The sequence below is a fragment of the Apostichopus japonicus genome, chromosome 9 (genome assembly GCF_037975245.1).
Source record: "Apostichopus japonicus isolate 1M-3 chromosome 9, ASM3797524v1, whole genome shotgun sequence".
Classification (NCBI taxonomy): domain Eukaryota; kingdom Metazoa; phylum Echinodermata; class Holothuroidea; order Aspidochirotida; family Stichopodidae; genus Apostichopus; species Apostichopus japonicus.
The window spans coordinates 11,731,197-11,750,620 of NC_092569.1; the positions used below are offsets into that span (position 1 = coordinate 11,731,197).

Here is a 19,424-nt window from a genome sequence, read left to right on the forward strand (position 1 = left end):
CATTTTTCTCCAAAAATATACAGAATAAAGAATGGGAAAATAGCATGCTTAACTTTACACTTTATAGTACTGTCTGCAATACGTATATAAATTGCCAACATTTATCATTGCGCTGGGACAGATCCCATGTGAAATAAACCTGTTATATCAAATGAAAGGAAATAATCAACAATCATGGTTGTTTACTTTTGGATTTGAAATGGAAATACATCCCAACCTTGACATATATCACAGATATATTGCAAAGTTAACTTAGTAAGTTTTGTAACGTAAATCACTTTGGATTGTCTACTTATGCCGCCGGTGGCTTTTCATGCAAGCAACTCGGGCGCATTTGTAAATGTTTTGTAACTTCTCCCAGGTACGGCGGATGTCCAAGAATACATTTCCTGACAGTATAGTGCAGCTCTGTCTGTTAAATAGCTCATCACAAGAACTGTTGTTTTCTAACAGATGAGGGCTCGTGTTATGCGCAAGGTACAACCAATCAAATTATTGCTGTTACGACAGAATCATTTTCGTTACTTATACCTATGTATAACGTACTAGGCTATGTATAACTGAAGAAGCAACTGAAGAACGCATGGTAGTTGAGGGTCTCTGGATAGTGTCTCCCAGTAAGATCAGCATCAGCATAGTTTAGGTAAGTCCTTTGAAAATGTAAAATCATTGATAAACGTATTTGACGTGACTATCGTAATGTTTATCTAATATTACGAGTACTAATTAGACATATTCGGCGTAAAGCTCACGTGGCGTAATTGACACAACTTGGCCAGTAGTTATTAATGTTGAGACAGCAGTTTGACGTGCTCCCTTTCCTTTTAACATTAATTTATGATATAATATATAATTTAAGAAATGATCTGGCATTAATTGATCATTGTAATGAATTTACTGGAATTGTAGTTTTGACATAAAAGATGCAGATATTCGAGAACTGTGCTAGCGTAACTGTATCCAGAGTCTCAGTACAGTGTTGTTTTCATTGTATAACATTTCCCAGAAACAAGTCTGAATATTTTGGTAATATGCGTTCTCATTAGCACAGGATAGATCAAAATAAAGTATTCTGAGTGATTGTGTACCAAACTATAGGCCTAATCGGTAGATTGTGTAATTAACGCAGTGCGCTCGTTTTGCGTTATTGAAGCAGTGCGTTCTTTTTGCGTTATTGACGCAATGCGTTCCTTTTGCGTTATTAAAGCAGTGCGTTCTTTTTGCGTTAGTGACGCAATGCGCTCGTTTTGCGTTATTGGCGCAGTGTTTTCGTTTTGCGTTATTGACGCAGTGCATTAGTTTTGCGTTATTGACTCAGTTCTTGTATATTGCGTCTTTTATTCAGTGCTTCCAAATTGCTGGCGTCAATTATTGTACTGAACTAGTTACTTTAAGTTAAGGATGAATATGAACACCCAACTAACTTTCAGTGTACTAGTCTGTTGCTATAACTTAGACATCATTACGTTTGTACGTTGATTCTGTATTGTGATTGCATTGAATTGTTGAGGCCAATCACATTGAAAATCAGATTGATAATCCCACCTCATGAAAAATTCAAGACCTATAAATCCACTGTCTTCATCTTTTTCTGTGCTTTCTTGGGAAAGAGAGGACAAAGGAAACAGAGAATTTTTAAAGAAGTATAAATGACAATTATACCAAAAATATACAGGTGTGTGTGTTGAGGGGGGGGGAGTGGAGAAAAACACCACCTCTGGCTGTACTACCGTAAAGAAAACAACACAACTTTCAAGACACTGTTTGTGTCCGAATCTACATACAACAATATAGGAACTGTCACTACGTTTGGGCGATACTTCAACCTTCCACACCACACTGTATTACACGGAATCGCATTGCAACAGTTCGCCCTAAGAAGTACGTGAATGTATAACATCGCTCCATTCCACTTCATTTTCTCAAGGTTAAGAATTGAATTATTAAACCAACCTTCACCTCCAAGCTTCCTTTTCACGACCTGTTCCCCTTCCTCCAGCCCTCTTCTCTTCGAGACACATCGTGCCCATCCATATTCACATGTTTCTTCTTCCTAACCCTTTTGTTCTTAATAAGTTTCAACACCATTTCATTGTTTCACTCTTCTGCACAATTAATATCGTAAGTCCTTTCACCTCTTGTCATTTTTTGGGTGTAAGTTTACATTATGCATTGTCAAATTGTCCAGCTATATAAATATATAAATATATATATATATATATATATATATATATATATATATATATATATATATATACATACATATAAATATATATCTATATAGGAATAACGGTAAAACTGTTAAACAACTATGCTGCTTTTAGAGAAAGGCTGGATCTCGAGTGAGATTCAATAATAAAATTGGTGAAGAGTTAGAAGTAAAACAGCCAATGTATATATATATATATATATATATATATATATATATATATATATATATATATATATATATATATATATATATATATATATATATATATATATATATATATATAATCATAAATATAGACACACAACACATATCTATATATATCATATATATATATACACACAATAGCAGCTTAACTTCTCATTCATCACCAGTCGCTTTGACTTTTATTGCAATTTGACAAAGATATTTTTTTTTATATCAGCTTACGTACAAGCACACTGAAGAGCTCCTCAAGTATGAGTCTGGTAGGCTGGAATGAGTACTTGTTTATCTTTAGTTCCTGGTGTCTCTTCTCGTTTTGTTGTTAAACAGAAACTCTAGGACGACGGATGAAGTGGACTCCCTACCTTCTTGGAAATTAATAAATATATCACGTAAATGAATCTGGTGAATATATTAAACCTTCCTTCTTGAAAACATAATAATTTCTCATATACGGGACAAACAACGTCACTGAACGTTAGATTCGCTGTCTACCTGGAAGAGCATACTCGGACTCCGAGGAACTATAGCCATAAGAACAATGAATGAAACGAAATATATTAAACTTTTACTGATTATGATGATCCTCTGTGATGTTGGCCAAGCAGGAAGTAAGTGAACCTTTCATGAGTTTTATTTAAGAACTTTTATATATATATATATATATATATATATATATATATATATATATATATATATATATATATATATATATATATATATATATATATATATATATATATATATATATATATATATATATATATATATATATATCTATATATATATATATATATATATATATATCTATATATATATATATATATATATATATATATAGTGGAATTACGAACTTCCTCACCGGTTTCGAATCTCTAGACATACAATCAGCGTCCATAGCCAAGTGGTGAGGGTGTCCGCGTACAAAGCGGGAGGCCCGGGTTCGAATCCCGGTGGAGGCTGGAAGCTTATTTACTGTTCTGGATTTTCCCTTCTCATTATGTTTTCAATTATATATATATACATATATATATATATATATATATATATATGTATATGTATATATATATATATATATATATATATATATAGTGGAATTACGAACTTCCTCACCGGTTTCGAATCTCTATACATACAATCAGCGTCCATAGCCAAGTGGTGAGGGTGTCCGCGTACAAAGCGGGAGGCCCGGGTTCGAATCCCGGTGGAGGCTGGAAGCTTATTTACTGTTCTGGATTTTCCCTTCTCATTATGTTTTCAATTATATATATATACATATATATATATATATATATATATATATATATATATATATATATATATATATTATATTATCATTACTCCCACTTTGTGCGGACACCCTAACCAACTATATAGGATATATGGCCACTGGTTGGATATCCAGAGGTTCGAAACCGGTAAAGAATGCTAGTCCTATATAAGTTGCATACTCTCCACACGTTATCGGTCGTCAGTACGTAGTACCATTGTAGTAAAATATTCAACTCAAGTGAACTTGTAAACTCTATTCCAGCTTTTCATTAAAACCATGTTCAAATACAAAAGAAAACAGTAAATGTTTTCTGCACCTCTAACCTTCCTCTAGATATAACATTTGTACTTTCATTTTGGTGAAAAAGACCTCGTTCACTAAATTATCTCTTTTTACTCTACCTTTTTAGTGTTAAGATACCATAAACTATTTATTTTTTATTTTATTTTATTCGTGTATGCAGAATTATGTGATTTTGCTGCAAAGTTTCCATGTAAAGTAAAACACTGCTTGTCGTATCAAGAGGAAGGTAAATTTCTTGCAGTTTACAATGACTAAAACAAAAGAAACAGCTAGAAAGGTGTTATAATCATTTCTAACTTATAAGAGATATTTTTTATCTCAGTATATTAAATATATTTGGTTTGATCGGTAAACAATATGCAAGCATATTCCTGATACTCTAGAAATTCTCCAGCCACCCTAATATTAGAAGATTGCAAATGCAGTGAAAAAGTTTCAGCTACTTAGTTTTGTTGTTTCCTCAAGGTGGTGTCATTAGAAAGAGCGCCACCTTCTCCACACCCTCACTGTCTGTCAGTTTTAGGTGGCATACTCCTATTAGAGTCTATATCAATCCGCTCGATTGTTCTCCTTCAGGAAAAGAGCCGAAAAGCAGCGGGAGAACATCTTTTGTGACCTGTTATTAATCATAATCTAGTTTTTTGTGGCTTGCATGTTGAAGAGCATGAATGGAAGTACATGTGGTGAGAAAATTGGGTCAATTGAGGCAATTTTAGACCCCTTTAGGCCTCCCGGGAGCAGCGTAGGAAATTTTTTTACCACTGAGTGAAGAGGTTTGTTTACAAGTGACGAAAACTTCCGGCTCGGATAGCAAAAAATCTACATGGTCATGGTACGGAAAATTGATGGTGCCATGAAAGGCCAACTTGTCAGCTATCCGGTGATGGGTAGCGTTTAGCTAGTGAAATCTTCTATCTAGACTTAGAGACAACATTACTTTTGTGATTTAGTGTGTAAGTCAATGGGGCTTTTAATGGGCGTATGCTACCTTTAACTGTTTCTCTACAGAGTCACGTGACTTTGCTAAGAGGCTGACAAGAATAGAAAAACACTGCTTGTCCTATAAAGACGAGGGTAAACAGTTCGAATATGTGGAATGACCAAAAGCGAAGTCAGCTAAGAAGATATTTTTGTAAATAATAATTGTTAAAAGCTGTCAGGTATTTAACTTATTACTTTACTTTTTAATCGAGCGAAAAAGGAATTTATGGATATTTCTTCTGTTTCATGATCGTTTCAGACATCCTATTTCTTTTTCATTAAAAGAGACAAACTTAAGAGGAACTGATTAATTGAAATGCTTGAAATACCAACATCTTTGCTCCGATTTTTCAAGTTGCAATATCACTTTCACACAAGAAATTCTTTTGTGAATGTTGCAATTTTCACGTTAATGTTTCCTAAGTTGTTAAAGTATATTCCAACCACGCTCCGTTTGGTCAGACTCATTTAACTTCTGAATTATTACCCCAAAAAATGTTTAGTAAATCACTCAGTTTCACAGTCATCTTGTTCATTAACTCAATGGTCGAATATTTACCTCAACGAATTGGACGTTGCAGTAATTACTATAATAAGAGCATATCATTTCACCGTTGCCCCGATTGTACACACCGTTGAGGTATTCATAAGTACAAAGTGACTTGAAGCAGCTGTTGTATTGAAAATAACAGCAATAGCTATAACTATAGTAATCACACCAAATTAGCATAGTGCCATCAGCCGCTTCTGTGGTTCTCTGCGCAGTTGAATCTACCACATGCGTCATTGTCTCTGTCATGCGTGCTGAATTGTTTTTCACTGTTAAAATATAAATGAAAACATGTGAAGCAAAGCAACAAGAACCATTAGTGGTTAATACTTGGCCATTAAATAATAGTTTAAGTATCTTGATATATTGCACAATGTTGTTGGGACATTATCCATGTCTCGGGTTGTCCTTGTCTATAACACGATGTATGGCTCTGCTTGGTATAATTATTTCACAGATGTTATATAAGAAACATTATGACGCTTATAGTATAGGTGTTCACTACTAACTAGCCCAACATATTTAATTCTCTTTAACTGGTTCATTGGAGATATATGATCGTAATTCTCTTTCATAATATGTCCTGTTCTTAGGGTGATGCTTCTTCATTTTTCAGCATACTTTATTTTTCATTTGCTAGTTGGACCGACTATCTTCATGTTGTGTCTTTGATGCCAACGGTATCCATTGATAGGGTGATAGTATAAATATCTCACACTATACGGTCTCTTTAAAGTAACGGGCCCTGATGGGACGAGATAGTTGCAATTGATTTTTAAAGAAATCTCGAGATCAGTGACTTTAATCACGTTCGAAACAAAACCTTATTTGTTCTTTCAAGATTATAAAACCAGAACTGGTGAAATTAAAAAGGTTAAAAATTAAAAATGTGTATGATTTAAGAGAGGGACAAATAAACAGCACATTGTATTTCAATTCAATTTTACATTTATTTCTCATATGTTTGTACAAGATTAATACAAACATTATTATATAGAGCATAGTTGCGAAATGAGGGGGGGGGGGGGGGGGGTTGTTACACCGAACCTTCTTTGTCAGGGTTTCTGATCCAGTCTATAGGTAATATTTTACATCAAGGTGTGAAGAAACCGTAACGACCATTTTTTTCAAGAAGTTTATTGTGAGCAAAATAGTAACTTTAACTGTAACTATTATCGATGGCAAGCCGCAAATATCGAAAATGCAACAAACCTGTATTCCCACTGAGACTGCCCAGTTGATTCATTTTGTAGTTGTTGCTTTCAGATTCTATTCGAAACTGGATATTTAGCATATTCAGCCGATTTATTAGAAGTAGTGATGTCAAAGCGAAGCTTGTAGTTTCTCTGGTTCGTCAAGTAATGAAGCTTTTCATTCCTAACCATAAGTTCTCGCTGTCACCAAACACTTCTTTGTACGCAGTCCAGTTTTGATAAAAACTAATAGAGTTATCGGTACGACGTTGAAACACCTGAAAAGATAGGGGATACAAAATCATGAAAGAAAGATAAATATGGGAGTATAGTTGAAACATGCTAACAGACGTGGAGATAAGAGCAGTTTAGCATTGAAATATCATGATTTTTCGTTGTTGATATTTTTATGTAGCAACCTCCGTCTTCGGAATGCGGTATGCTAAGTGCGACGTCAAAGAAAGGGTGTAATTTAAATCAAAGTGCCCATTAAGCATAATTAAAGTGAGTTCTTCTATTATCACATGATATCAGTACTGCGTGTGTTATGCTACGGGACGTACATAGAATCGTGCCTGTTGGTTCAGTATAGTGACTGCAGCAGTTGGTTCCTGGGATTCTTGCACTGTCTTAATTAATTATAGTAAACAGTAAAGGATTGCATAATTTTAAATGCTGTAAAGTGAGTTAAATTAAATGGAAATAGAATTGTGTTGAATTAAGCCCTCTTTCTGGTTATTTTGCACTACAGTTTGGACTATAGACATACATATCTTGTTTCGCAAGAAAGTGAATATCATTAACAACACAAATAAATGAGTTAACAACTTAATTTTTAACGTTTACCCCTGTAACCAGATAATAATATGTCCGTGTATCATAATTTACAAATCGAGTGGTCTTCGTCATGATGTTATCTTAACAGACCACACTGTAGATAAGCGGATGTTTAAAAAGGCTATCCTTATAGAAATAATGTTGCTAATAATGCGAAAATTGTAACCAATAACAAATAAAACAACATAGACGAGACGAAACGAAACGTCAAAACATAACTTTAGTCATTGGTATCAGTTCTCGTACTGGAAACCCGAGTCAATATATGCTCTACATGTTACAATATGAGGAACGTTGTCTCGCTATGATGGCCAGTTTTGTGGTATAACTTTAGATAACTAATCCACTTGCCAGTTTTGTGACGTTCTTTTCCTGGTAAAAATATCTAGAACTAGACTTCAGCTCTGACAAGAACTATAACGTAACCAGTCAGTCAATAACAAATAATGTGCTGTGTAACGACTGCGCAAATTAAACCAAGATATGGGTATGGCGTTAGGGAATATTTGAAGTCTATAATTAAATTTAAAAAAAGCAAACGGTTGTTTTTTCAACGACATTTGATGATATTATATTTGGATGACTGGTGTATACATTCTCCCGTACATTGCGACACCCCCATTTGATCGCTAACAGCAGATGAATCGATTTTTTGGATAGTCTGCCTAACTTATCACGCGATAACAGTTAGCCTAACATCAGACTTAGCATTGAGTCTGCACTAAAGTTTCGGATCAGTCTACGATTAAAAGAGGTCAACTTTACACGTTAACAAACCCAAATATTGTACGCAAACTACAGTATACGCTGTATTATATATCTTATAGATCAAAGGGTGATGAAACACTCAAACTCGGCTATTAAGTAACATAGGATTGTCATTAATCAATAGCCTTAGGAAATGTAAACACAGCATATATCTATATACCACTTGGTGACTATAATATCACAACAACTCCAAATAGACATATGTTAGTAAAAAATATAGATAGGCCCATTGATAGTTTATATTTTCCAATCAACTAACAGTTATCTAGACCGCGACATAATGTAGGGATGGGAAATTATTTAATTATTCAAGCAGCTCAAAGCACCATAAAAGTGAATTAATCTCGAAGAATCCTTGCTCGAAATTTGCAAGATTTGGTGAAAGCTGCCTTTCTCACGCTGCTCTGATTTCACAAGGTTGAGAATATAAGCCATTAGCAAATCTTCAAAACTGCTGCCATTTGTCTACGAATGATTTGATATAGAAAAGTGGAATTCTACATAGTTAACCGAACAGAAACAAACTTAGAACAGAACAGAATGTACCCTATGTATGTAGGCCCAAACCTATCGACCAAGACAGCCTGACAACTCTACGGGAGACTTAAAAAAGTCTAAACATATTGTTATTTTGTTTAATAATAAAATAGAAAGAAAACGGCATAAATAATTCTTATAATCATGACAAAATAGATACTTCCGGCTTCCGTCGTATCGATGATGATTGGTGCCAAATTAAAAAAAAAACCAAACAATTTAATTCTCTGTTCTAAGTTGACCGCTCTACTTGTCATTGATGTTCTCCGTTAGGCTTTGATTGACCTAGTTGAATGCTGTGATGTCTTTAATATAGACTACGTAACTTTGTCTCAACAATATATATATATATATATATGTATTTAATTTAAAGCTGCTTAGACGAATCGAATAAGACCAACATCAGAGCACGAGATGAACAATATCATGATTACGTCATTGCCGGAAGATCAGCTTTTGTCACTTAGGTTTACATTTAGTTATCTTCATTAGAATTAGACAATAAATCAATCTTCCAGCAATATGAAACGTATACTTATACAGGGGATAAAACTTGGCGTATAGCGTCTCCCTCTCTATTCAGTAAATACATATTCAATGCAGTTTATTTGATACTTGATAACATTTTATTTATTTCCAGGTAAAGCAGACGCGCAATTGTTACCAGAAAGACTCTTTATGAATTCGAAAAGTAATAAAAAAAGATACTGAATGTTCATAAAATATCACTGAAACGCATATGCTCCTTATTTGGAGCAATGAATGGAGTTGAAGTGTAAGCATTGTTATTACTATGAAGAGAGAGACTGGTTATTTACCTACCTTACTGTAGATATATTAATGATAAAATTGGTTGAAGCAAATCATTAAAAAGAAAATTGACTGGGAAGTTTAATGACCATTTTTCAATGAGCACTATATTTTTCTTTGCACTTTCAAGTTCATTCTTATTAAAAAAATATCAGTTTACCAATATAATGTACATAAAAAATTGGTTCAAAATGTTGGTTACAAGCCTTGGAAATCAAGATTTATCAATTTCAATTAAATGTTTGAATATGACAATATGTCAAATGGCATGTATTAATGAAGTAGTGCAATTGGTATTCTACCTAACACAGTAACTGTGGATATTGATCTCTTACTTTAGTTTTTTCTATAGTTTCAGTCTTCATAAATGTCATTCAATTATGCTGACGATTGTGCTATTTGCATAAATGATGCCTTATTTTTTGACGGCGGGGTATATTGTGGGGTAGGTTGCTATAAGTAACTTCCAGTTAATTGGTTAAAATAATCACTGCATTAAGTTAGTAATATTTTGTAGACCTCTTTGAAGATACAACGAGAAAAAATAAACTAAATTTGATACTTTTTCACTAACACAACAATGTAGTATTTTTGTCATAATCAATAACCTACTGTCGCGAACGAGTGTTGTACCTAGTAACTAGTCTCAATTAGCATATAAGGTACATATTTCGACTGAATAACAGAACTTTTCGCCTGACAAGACATGTTGCGAGTTCTGGTGGTAACACTGTCGAATATCAATATAATTTTATGTATGGAAAGAATTACATTGAAAGGTTCAACATAAAATATTATGTTGTGAAAGTTACGTCATTCTATGTTCAACAAGAAACAAATGGAAGTAAGAGCCAGTAAAAGCTTCAGATGTCGGTACACCCTGTGGTTATCTTGCAATGGTAGTCCCCGTAACTACAGTTTGGTAACAGCCGTGCTTTTTTTTCCCGTTCTCTCCTGTCGTGTGCTTTCATTACCTTTGTCTGAAGTACTCTGGTCTTCAGTCTGTTTAGCAACAACAACAAGTCACCAAGCGGATTTGTACTATACATTTAAAGTGTAGAAATAAATATATGCTAGTTATATTGCTATTGTTCTGTCACAGTACTACTAATACAATATGTGATATTTTTAATTCACTAATTCACGTATCACCTCTGTAAATTGAGTAGCATACCTATAAGGTATGATGGGTCGATAATCGTGTGACACCAGTCATGGTTACATTTTCCAGAAATGACAATCAAACCCAGGAGGTTCAATACTTTATCCACTGCCTGAACCGCTATAACACGGTTAATGCACAAATACTCATCATAACACCATTAGTGGGGGGGGGGGGGCCGTGCATGTGTAATTATCTCTTTTCATTTCAAATTGATGCAAAAGTTTCGTTTTAAGTACCAATTTGTAGGTAAGGCTCTGTAGAACAATATTTTGTCGAGTGTCAAGCACTCACATCAACATTTGGGGCTTTTTGGGGGGTGGGGGTTCCCGACCCCCACCGCGGCCTATGTGAAATATGAAAACTATTTTAACTTTTGATTGGAATATCCGATCTCAGCATTTGAGGTATTCATGGATACAGGATCAAGAGAAGCAGATTGTCCTTTAGTCATATTGCTCATAGAAGCAATAATTTTGCCAGTATAGGCGCATAACCAAAAAAATAGACCAAGGGTCACAGGTCCAATAAGCTGAAACATATAATTGTTTTGTAATAACCTGACAGTTATACTTGTACCCAATGATACAGTGATGTTTTCATCCATCTTTTAACAGTTCTATAATATGATGGTGAGTAACTGCTGGATAATTTCTTGAATAACTTCTTGAACAATAGTTTTATTAAAAAAGTTTCAAACAAATTGACCAGATAGGCCTATACATGCCAGTATTGGAAATTGTTCTGGTACAGCTACTTCTCGCATTTGCACTTGCACAGACAAGTGCACCTCAACCTTGTCCTCATGCATGTGCACCGGAGTTGAGAGACCCTTCGGATGACAACGCAGGTGGGTATGGGAAAGATTCAATGCGAAAAAAACAAACCGAATTTGCAGCCTGTTTTAATTTTCAGCATACTCAAAACATCAATATTTCAACTCCAGTTTATTCCTCACACATAAATAGCTTAAACCCTTTATATTTACCCTGTGACGTATTTAGAGAGGGGCTAGGACACCATAGCCCCTACCCCCAATCTCCCAGTAACAAATTCTAAAACATCAAAATTATATACTATTTTTCTCGTGGACCCCACAGGATCTTTGCCTCAGTACCTCACCAGGGACCCTTGACCACACACCAATAGGCAGTGGTGTTACTAGGATCGGGGTCCCAAATGGGTCTTTTGCGTGACAGGGGGCATGTTGGGTGACAGGGAGCCCGGCGGTGTGTATTAATAAAAGAATACGACCCCCACTATTTTCAAACAAAACATTACGCAAAGCAAAATGAAAATAAAAGGTCTCCAGAATTCCAGAATATAAATTAGAATTAATTCGATGGAAAATGCAAAATACTTTCGGACAAAAGTTTGACACTTTCATAAGGGGACCGGTGACACTGACTGCACCAGAGCCCTTATGCTTCTTGATACGCCACTGACAATAGGAACAAAGCTATAATAGTTACGGCGTCATAAAGTTTTCGGAATATCTGACGTCAGACACTTGCATGCACCCCCCCTCCCCTCTCATAAAAAAGTTCTGGCTACGCCATTGCAAATATATCTGCTTGAAACTGTTGAAGCCCACTTCAAACAAAGTGGTCGTGTTTATTCCTATGGGACGTATTTCCCATAATTCCGCTACTGCGGAAGTATCGCCCTCAATAGGGCCTTTGCAGACTTGACTGACTGTGGTGAGGGGGGGGGGGGGGAACAAGCACGTACAATTTCCGAAGAGCTAAAGAAAAGGTCACCATGTCAAATTTTCATACTTTTTCGGAAACTAATTTTCTGAAGAGCTAAAAAAATGTCCACCGCATTTAATTGGGGGATCTTCATATTTTTTGGAAGCAGAAAAAAAGCAAAAAGAAAAAAAGGATCACCGAATCAAACAGTTCCCTGTGGCGACGGCCTTGGCCCCCAGGATATCAAAGGGTCCTTCCAGGACTTTCTGGGCGGTTTTCTGTTCCCGTAATTCTGTTACCGCTGGAGAAGCGCCCTATGGAGTCTACACACTTAAACAATTAGCTTAGGCCAGTCCCTTAATTAGGCTATTAAATCCGGAAGTGAAATTTAAACTTTCAAAGTAATTCTACACTAACCCAAACCAACTCTCACTGATTCAGCTAAAGGCCTCTGATATTATTGTAACGTTGACCAGTGTCTCCCGAAGTCCAGCTGCTTGAACTAATAAAAATAGAAAATAGGCGGTTCTCTCAGTTCTCTCTCTGTCAGGGGCCAATCTCGGAATACCTCGTGAGCGTGGTGAGCTAAAACTAATAAAATAATCTGCGCTACCACTAACAAGGGGAAATATCTCAAAATTCGGGTGCTGATTCAGCAAGATTTATAAACAAACAGGGGTACGATTTTCATTGGCTGTCCCCACCTGCAACTCGTAAAAGCTCTACACATATTTTTAGAGAGGGGCCATCGACGGGTAGAACTGAGGGAACGATCATTCCTAAAACGATAATATTACACTAACAATTTACTTAAAGGGATACATTTCCGTTACACTACCCCCCTCTTAAAAAGACAAATGCTACCACGCATTTACGAATTAAGCTTGCATCTTTAAGAACTATACAACTTAACAGAAATACAAAATAATGTAAGTAAAAGTACAATTCTAAGAGCTAATATTCTCCACCACGTTTACTTCAGTTGGCCGGTCCCTCTACAGTCTCCTTGGTTGCTCGGAACACCGTCCCATCTGGGTGGATTGCCGTCTCCGTCAGTGTTGTTAATCTAACCCCGGTTTCAAACCTCCTCACCTTCCATTCCACCTGCGTTGCGCTGCATGGGAGCACCTTACTTTTCTCCCTCCACTCACTGACTCGCATCCCAGGGTCCGACGTCTCCCCACGGAACAGTCGAGGGTCTGGGCCAGGTCTTTCCGGTGTTAAAGTGGGAATCACGCTGGTCTTGCTTGGAGATTTGTTGCGGTGTACTGGGCTCTCTGGGGTCGGAATTCCTTTTGCAGCCTGCGGTGTTGGGGGTCTTGATAAGGAGGACAGTGGTGACCCCAGCAGGTCCTCCAGGGCTGGCGCATACACAGATGTCACCCTTTGTACCTTGGGTGGCTCTTTGTCGTAGTCTTTGTTCCCATCGTTGCGATGGTCCTTTTTCCCTTTAGCCTTCGGCTCTAACTTTCGATGCTTGGCATCAGAGTGTCTTTGTACATCTGTCTTTCGGTCACTCTGGTACGAGCAGGTTTCGCAATAGAATCTCTTCCTACCGTGCTCCTTCTGGAAATGTGATTTCAAATCTGCCGCACTGGACTGCCTTTGTCTACAGATTCTGCAGCGGTATTCGATGCACCTCTCTAGTTCTACATCGCTCCACTCTGTCTCGTCCTTGCGCTCCATGCTGTAACTTCTTGTATAACTTCTTCTTGTAGACTTCTGGGGACTATGAACTGCCACGTGATGCAATCCCCTGCGTGGTTCTCCCATCTTCTACATAGAAGACCTTGTCGAACTTCCAATCTGTCCCATTGAGCCCAATATGCTTTCAGTTCTTTCCCTTCAGCTGACACTTCTTCCCACGAAGGACGATCAACTTTGTTTTCTTTCCAAGTTAGCATCTTTCGTAGTTCTACATCTTTAAGTTGTTCAGCTTTCAGGTCTTGATTGGTGCATTTCTGTAACCAAGGCCGGGGTGGTTCTGTACTTGAAGAAACTGCAGCGACTTGTTTTGTTTCCTTAGTTTCCCCGTCCACGGTCCCGTTACTTCTGTCGCAGCCATCACCTTGATCTGTCTTTTCTTCCCGTTTCCACTTGTTGGTCTTGAACTCCATAGGTCCGTCTCGATCAATATCACCGGTTTCTGTTCTCGAACAATGTTGGCAATCATCCGAACATGGTCGTCGGGAGAGACCGTCTGCATTACCATGGAAGCGTCCAGGACGATGGGAGATCTCAAAGGTGTAAGTGCCAAGTATCTCCAACCATCTTGCTGTTTGTCCTTCTGGGTGCTTGAAACTCATCAGCCATTTGAGTGCTGCATGGTCTGTTCTGATCAGGAACCTGGTGCCGTAGAGATAATGGTGACAGTGTTTAACTGACTGTACGACGGCCAGTAGTTCTTTTCTTGTGATACAATAACGTCTCTCTTGCTTACTCATGGTCTTGCTGAAATATGCTATTGGCTTTTCATTTCCGTCTTGGATCTGTCATAAAACGGAACCGGTTGCAAAGTCACTTGCATCTGTGTCTAATATGAAATCTTGCCCGCTGCTCATTGGGTAGGAAAGTACTGGAGCTGTTGTCAACGCTGTCTTCAGTCCGGAAAAAGCTGTCTCGCAGTCCTGGTTCCAATCAAACTTCTGTTTCTTTTCAGTCAGCTTGAACAACGGTAGTGCAATTTGAGCAAAGCGTCGTATAAATCTACGGTAGTAGCCACACAGGCCTACAAAGCTCCTAACCTCTGATAGGTTCTGTGGTCTCGGCCATTCTTTGACAGCCTTCACCTTTTCTGGATCTGTACCTACACCATCCTTAGAGACAATGTGCCCTAAGTACGTGACACTCTGCTTGAACAGCTGACACTTGCCTGGACTTAGTTTTAGTCCTGCGTCTCTAAATCGGTTGAAAACGGTCTTTAGTCGGTCCATAGCCTCGGAAAATGTGGCACCATATACGATGACATCGTCAAGGTAAACTAAGCATGCTTCCCAATGGAGTCCAGATAGCACACGGTCCATTAGTCTTTCGAATGTGGCGGGCGCGTTGCACAGTCCAAATGGCATAACACGGAATTGATACAAACCATTTCCGGTTATGAACGCCGTCTTTTGTCTGTCTTCTGCTGCCACACCAACTTGCCAATAGCCACTGGCTAGATCTAATGTGCTAAACCAACGGGAACCTGCCATCGCATCCAGTGAATCTGCAATTCTGGGAATGGGGTAGCTGTCCTTGACTGCCAATGTGTTTAATCTTCTATCATCTACACCTAATCTTGTCGAACCATTTTTCTTCTTCACCAGAACTATAGGTGACGCCCACGGACTTGATGATCGTTCAACCACTCCTGCATCTAGCATTTGTTGCAAGAGTTCTCTCTCCACTTCCCTCTGTTGTACTGGGACTCGTCTTGCTGGTTGCTTGACTGGCCTTGCGTTGTCTGTGTCGATCTTGTGCTGGGCGACTGTGGTATATCCCAAGTCAGCAGATGATCTCGCAAACATATCAGCATAGTCTGTAACTAGTTCTTTCAGTAAAGCTCGTTGTTCATCATTCATATGTCCGTCTTCCGCCTCCAATAGTTATGTAACATGTTAAGCGACTTCACCCTGCTCACAACGTTTTGTCGACACCGCCAATACCTTCTGTTTCTGACGCGCTGTTTCAGGGAACGTAACATCTAGATTCCCCGTCTCTTCTAATGAAGCTATACATGTACCGTCATACACTCTCTTCACATCAGACGTTGGGTTGAACACTCTCAATGGAATCTTGCTTTCCCTTGGATCAACCAGACCTTTAGCCACCAACAAACAATGTTTTTCAACAAACTTTTCTGTTGGCTCTACCAGAGCAGCTTCCCACTTCCGAGGTCCCTCAGAGATTCTTCCTAGCACCATTGCCTCAGATCCAGGGGCAACTACTACGGTTTCATCTACCAAAACATGGCAAACATGAGTCTCCGTCACCTTCACCTCACTGCTCTTTCTTGGTCCTCCCCAAGACAAAATACCGTTAATCACATCCAAGTGATAGTTGTGGCTTCTCATGAACTCCAAACCCAGGAGTGCATCCGCTCCAATCACAGCCACCCAAACTGTGTGTTCTACTCTATGTCCTGCAAGCTCTATCTCGACAGTGGCACATCCTTCGAACGGCAAATAACACAGTCCATCTGCTAACACCATCTCACTGCCAACAGGTCTTAAGTGGGGACGACAGAATTCAGGGATAGATCTGTTTACGCTTAGCTTTATTATTGTTATGTTGGCACCTGTATCAACCAAAAAGGTTACTGAAGTACCCTGCATAATGCCATCAACAAATATCCCAGAATCTCTATCTTGCACCCATCCTGTCCTAACGCTCACTCCTGCGGGCCTAGAGTTTACTGCCGGCCTTCGACCCTCAAGTCCGGTTCCTTCTCGTTTCCCTGATATGACTTTCCTGTGGTGTCTTCTTGGTATGGTTCCCGACAATTTCTCTTTATGTGGCCAAACTTTCCACAACCCCAACATTTGAGTGGTGGTCTGTCTCGGTTTCGCCAGGACATGTTGCGATCTTGCCCACTCGCAAATGTCTGTTTCCTGTAATTTCCGCTTGCCAGTTCTTCGTGTATCTTCGACATGTAGTGCTCCATTGTCTTTGCGAGATTCTCCCCAAGTAGTTGCATCTGTCTCTCTACTTTGTCTTCTTGCTTTTCTGTTTGTAAAACGGCTCTTGCTGTAGGTCTCTTGAGGTTACCCTTCTTTACTTCTGCCAGGTGGAATGCCTCTAGTTCAACTGCAACGGTTACTGCATCGGATAAGTTCACGGGTCTGGACTGGTATACTCTCCATCGGGTCTCTGTGTCTCCCAGTGAGTCTACGAAGTATTCCTTTGCAAGAGTCTCCACCATCTCGTACGGTGCATCCGGGTAGGCTTTTAACGCAAGGCGCTTAATATCCTGGGCGAGCTCTGTAAGACTTTTAGCTGGTTGCCTCTGTCTGTTCTTCAACATAGCTCTAAACAACTGTGTTTGATTCGCCGGACTAAATCGTCTGCCTAAAGCTTCTGTGAGTGCTCTGTAACTTCTTCTCCGACTACTTTCCAGGTCACTCAGGATCGCCCTTGCTTGTCCCTTCAGACTTGCTGCCAAATACAATGTCTTTGCTGCCTCTTGCCAGTTATTCAATTCTGCTATCAACTCGAACTGTACTGCGTAGTCGTCCCAGCTTGTACTTCCATCATACTGTGGTGGTGTGACATTCGCCTTCCCTGGAAGCTGGGCTGTATTCCTTCTGTCTTCTTCGGTCTTGTAAGGTACACCGGTATCAATCTGTTGTCTGTAACCCAGTGGGATATGCGGATCTGTCTGCATCTCTGTTGAGTAGTTGGGATGGTGCTGACCACTGTGTATCTATGCATTGTCTTGTCTGTTTTCAGCGTGCCAGGGTCGGTATGCATACGGAGAGATGGCATCCGGGCCTGTGCGCTCGTCTTCCTGTAGGGACAAAATGAAAGGGTTAGTTTGCCTACCTGCAGGTCTTTCATACTCATTCCCAGTCCCACTCGGCATAGCTTGTTGCCCTTCTGTTCTGTGTTGATGTTGTCGACCATTTGAAACACCTTCCAGACTTCCAGTTGTTTCTGAACCCACCGAGCTCAGAACCTCGTATTCTGACGGCAACTCTGTTGATGCACCTCGTGAAACACGAGAGTTCTGTTCTGTCATCAAGGGTCTCCATTCCTAGTTGGGCAATCCCTCTACGTTGTTTTGATTGTCAATCCTCTGGTCTGTAAACGGGTTGGTTCTCGAAAAATCCATCTGTAGCCTTCTATAACTGTTTCTGTTCTGTATCTGTATCTGTTCTGTGCTGTTTCTGTGGCTCTGTGATTTCACTGGCTATCACTGGATCTTCCTCTGTCTCGGTATGTGTTATCTGTAAGGACCAGGACTGATCTTTTATCCCACCGCTGCCACCAAGTGTAACGTTGACCAGTGTCTCCCGAAGTCCAGCTGCTTGAACTAATAAAAATAGAAAATAGGCGGTTCTCTCAGTTCTCTCTCTGTCAGGGGCCAATCTCGGAATACCTCGTGAGCGTGGTGAGCTAAAACTAATAAAATAATCTGCGCTACCACTAACAAGGGGAAATATCTCAAAATTCGGGTCCTGATTCAGCAAGATTTATAAACAAACAGGGGTACGATTTTCATTGGCTGTCCCCACCTGCAACTCGTAAAAGCTCTACACATATTTTTAGAGAGGGGCCATCGACGGGTAGAACTGAGGGAACGCTCATTCCTAAAACGATAATATTACACTAACAATTTACTTAAAGGGATACATTTCCGTTACATTATTAATTCTATACAATATCCGAGGCCTACACCAAATTTAATTGTTAAGTACTTACTTTTTCACCGGTCTTCTGTGTCAGGTCTTCAATGTGTAATTAGTGTGTAAATCAATAGCAGCTTGATATTGTCGCCACTGACTTTTCGCGCCACTGACTTTACGCGCACTTCAGTCAGTTAAATTCGCAATCGAAAGGCGCGATGAATACTATTCTGCCGTAGAAATCGTTTTTCAATTATTAAGTATAACAGTTGATCTCGGATGGAGTTCGGTGTGCTGTAAGCCTGCAGGTGAATTACCAATTCCTCCCCATACAGCCCTAACCCAGTTTTTTTTAACCAAATTTGGGGGAGGGGGTGGGAAGGGGTTTCTTTTAAGGATTTTAACCTCCCCCCCCTCCTATGGAGCCAATTTAATTTGATTATAGGTCCATAGGCATACCTAAAAGGTATATGGAATATTATGGTCCACAATTTTTTTTTTTGGAATTATGAGCTTTTTCCAGGAAAAATCGTAATTCACGATTTTCGATGGCGGCCATTTTGGATAATGGGCCATGTTT

At 38.8% G+C, this 19,424-nt stretch overlaps 1 protein-coding gene across 2 annotated transcripts in view; it reads left to right on the forward strand.

The window, feature by feature from the left end:
• The first annotated feature begins 492 nt into the window (after positions 1 to 492).
• The window catches only part of LOC139974549 (fibrinogen-like protein 1), a 40,528-nt gene continuing 21,596 nt past the window's right edge, over positions 493 to 19,424 (forward strand). For both annotated transcript variants that reach the window (XM_071981762.1, XM_071981764.1), the window contains exons 1-2: positions 493 to 643; positions 2,744 to 3,024. In XM_071981762.1, coding sequence (XP_071837863.1) covers positions 2,955 to 3,024 — 70 coding nt within the window. In that variant the 5' untranslated portion in view covers positions 493 to 643; positions 2,744 to 2,954. The remainder of the gene's footprint in view (positions 644 to 2,743; positions 3,025 to 19,424) is intronic.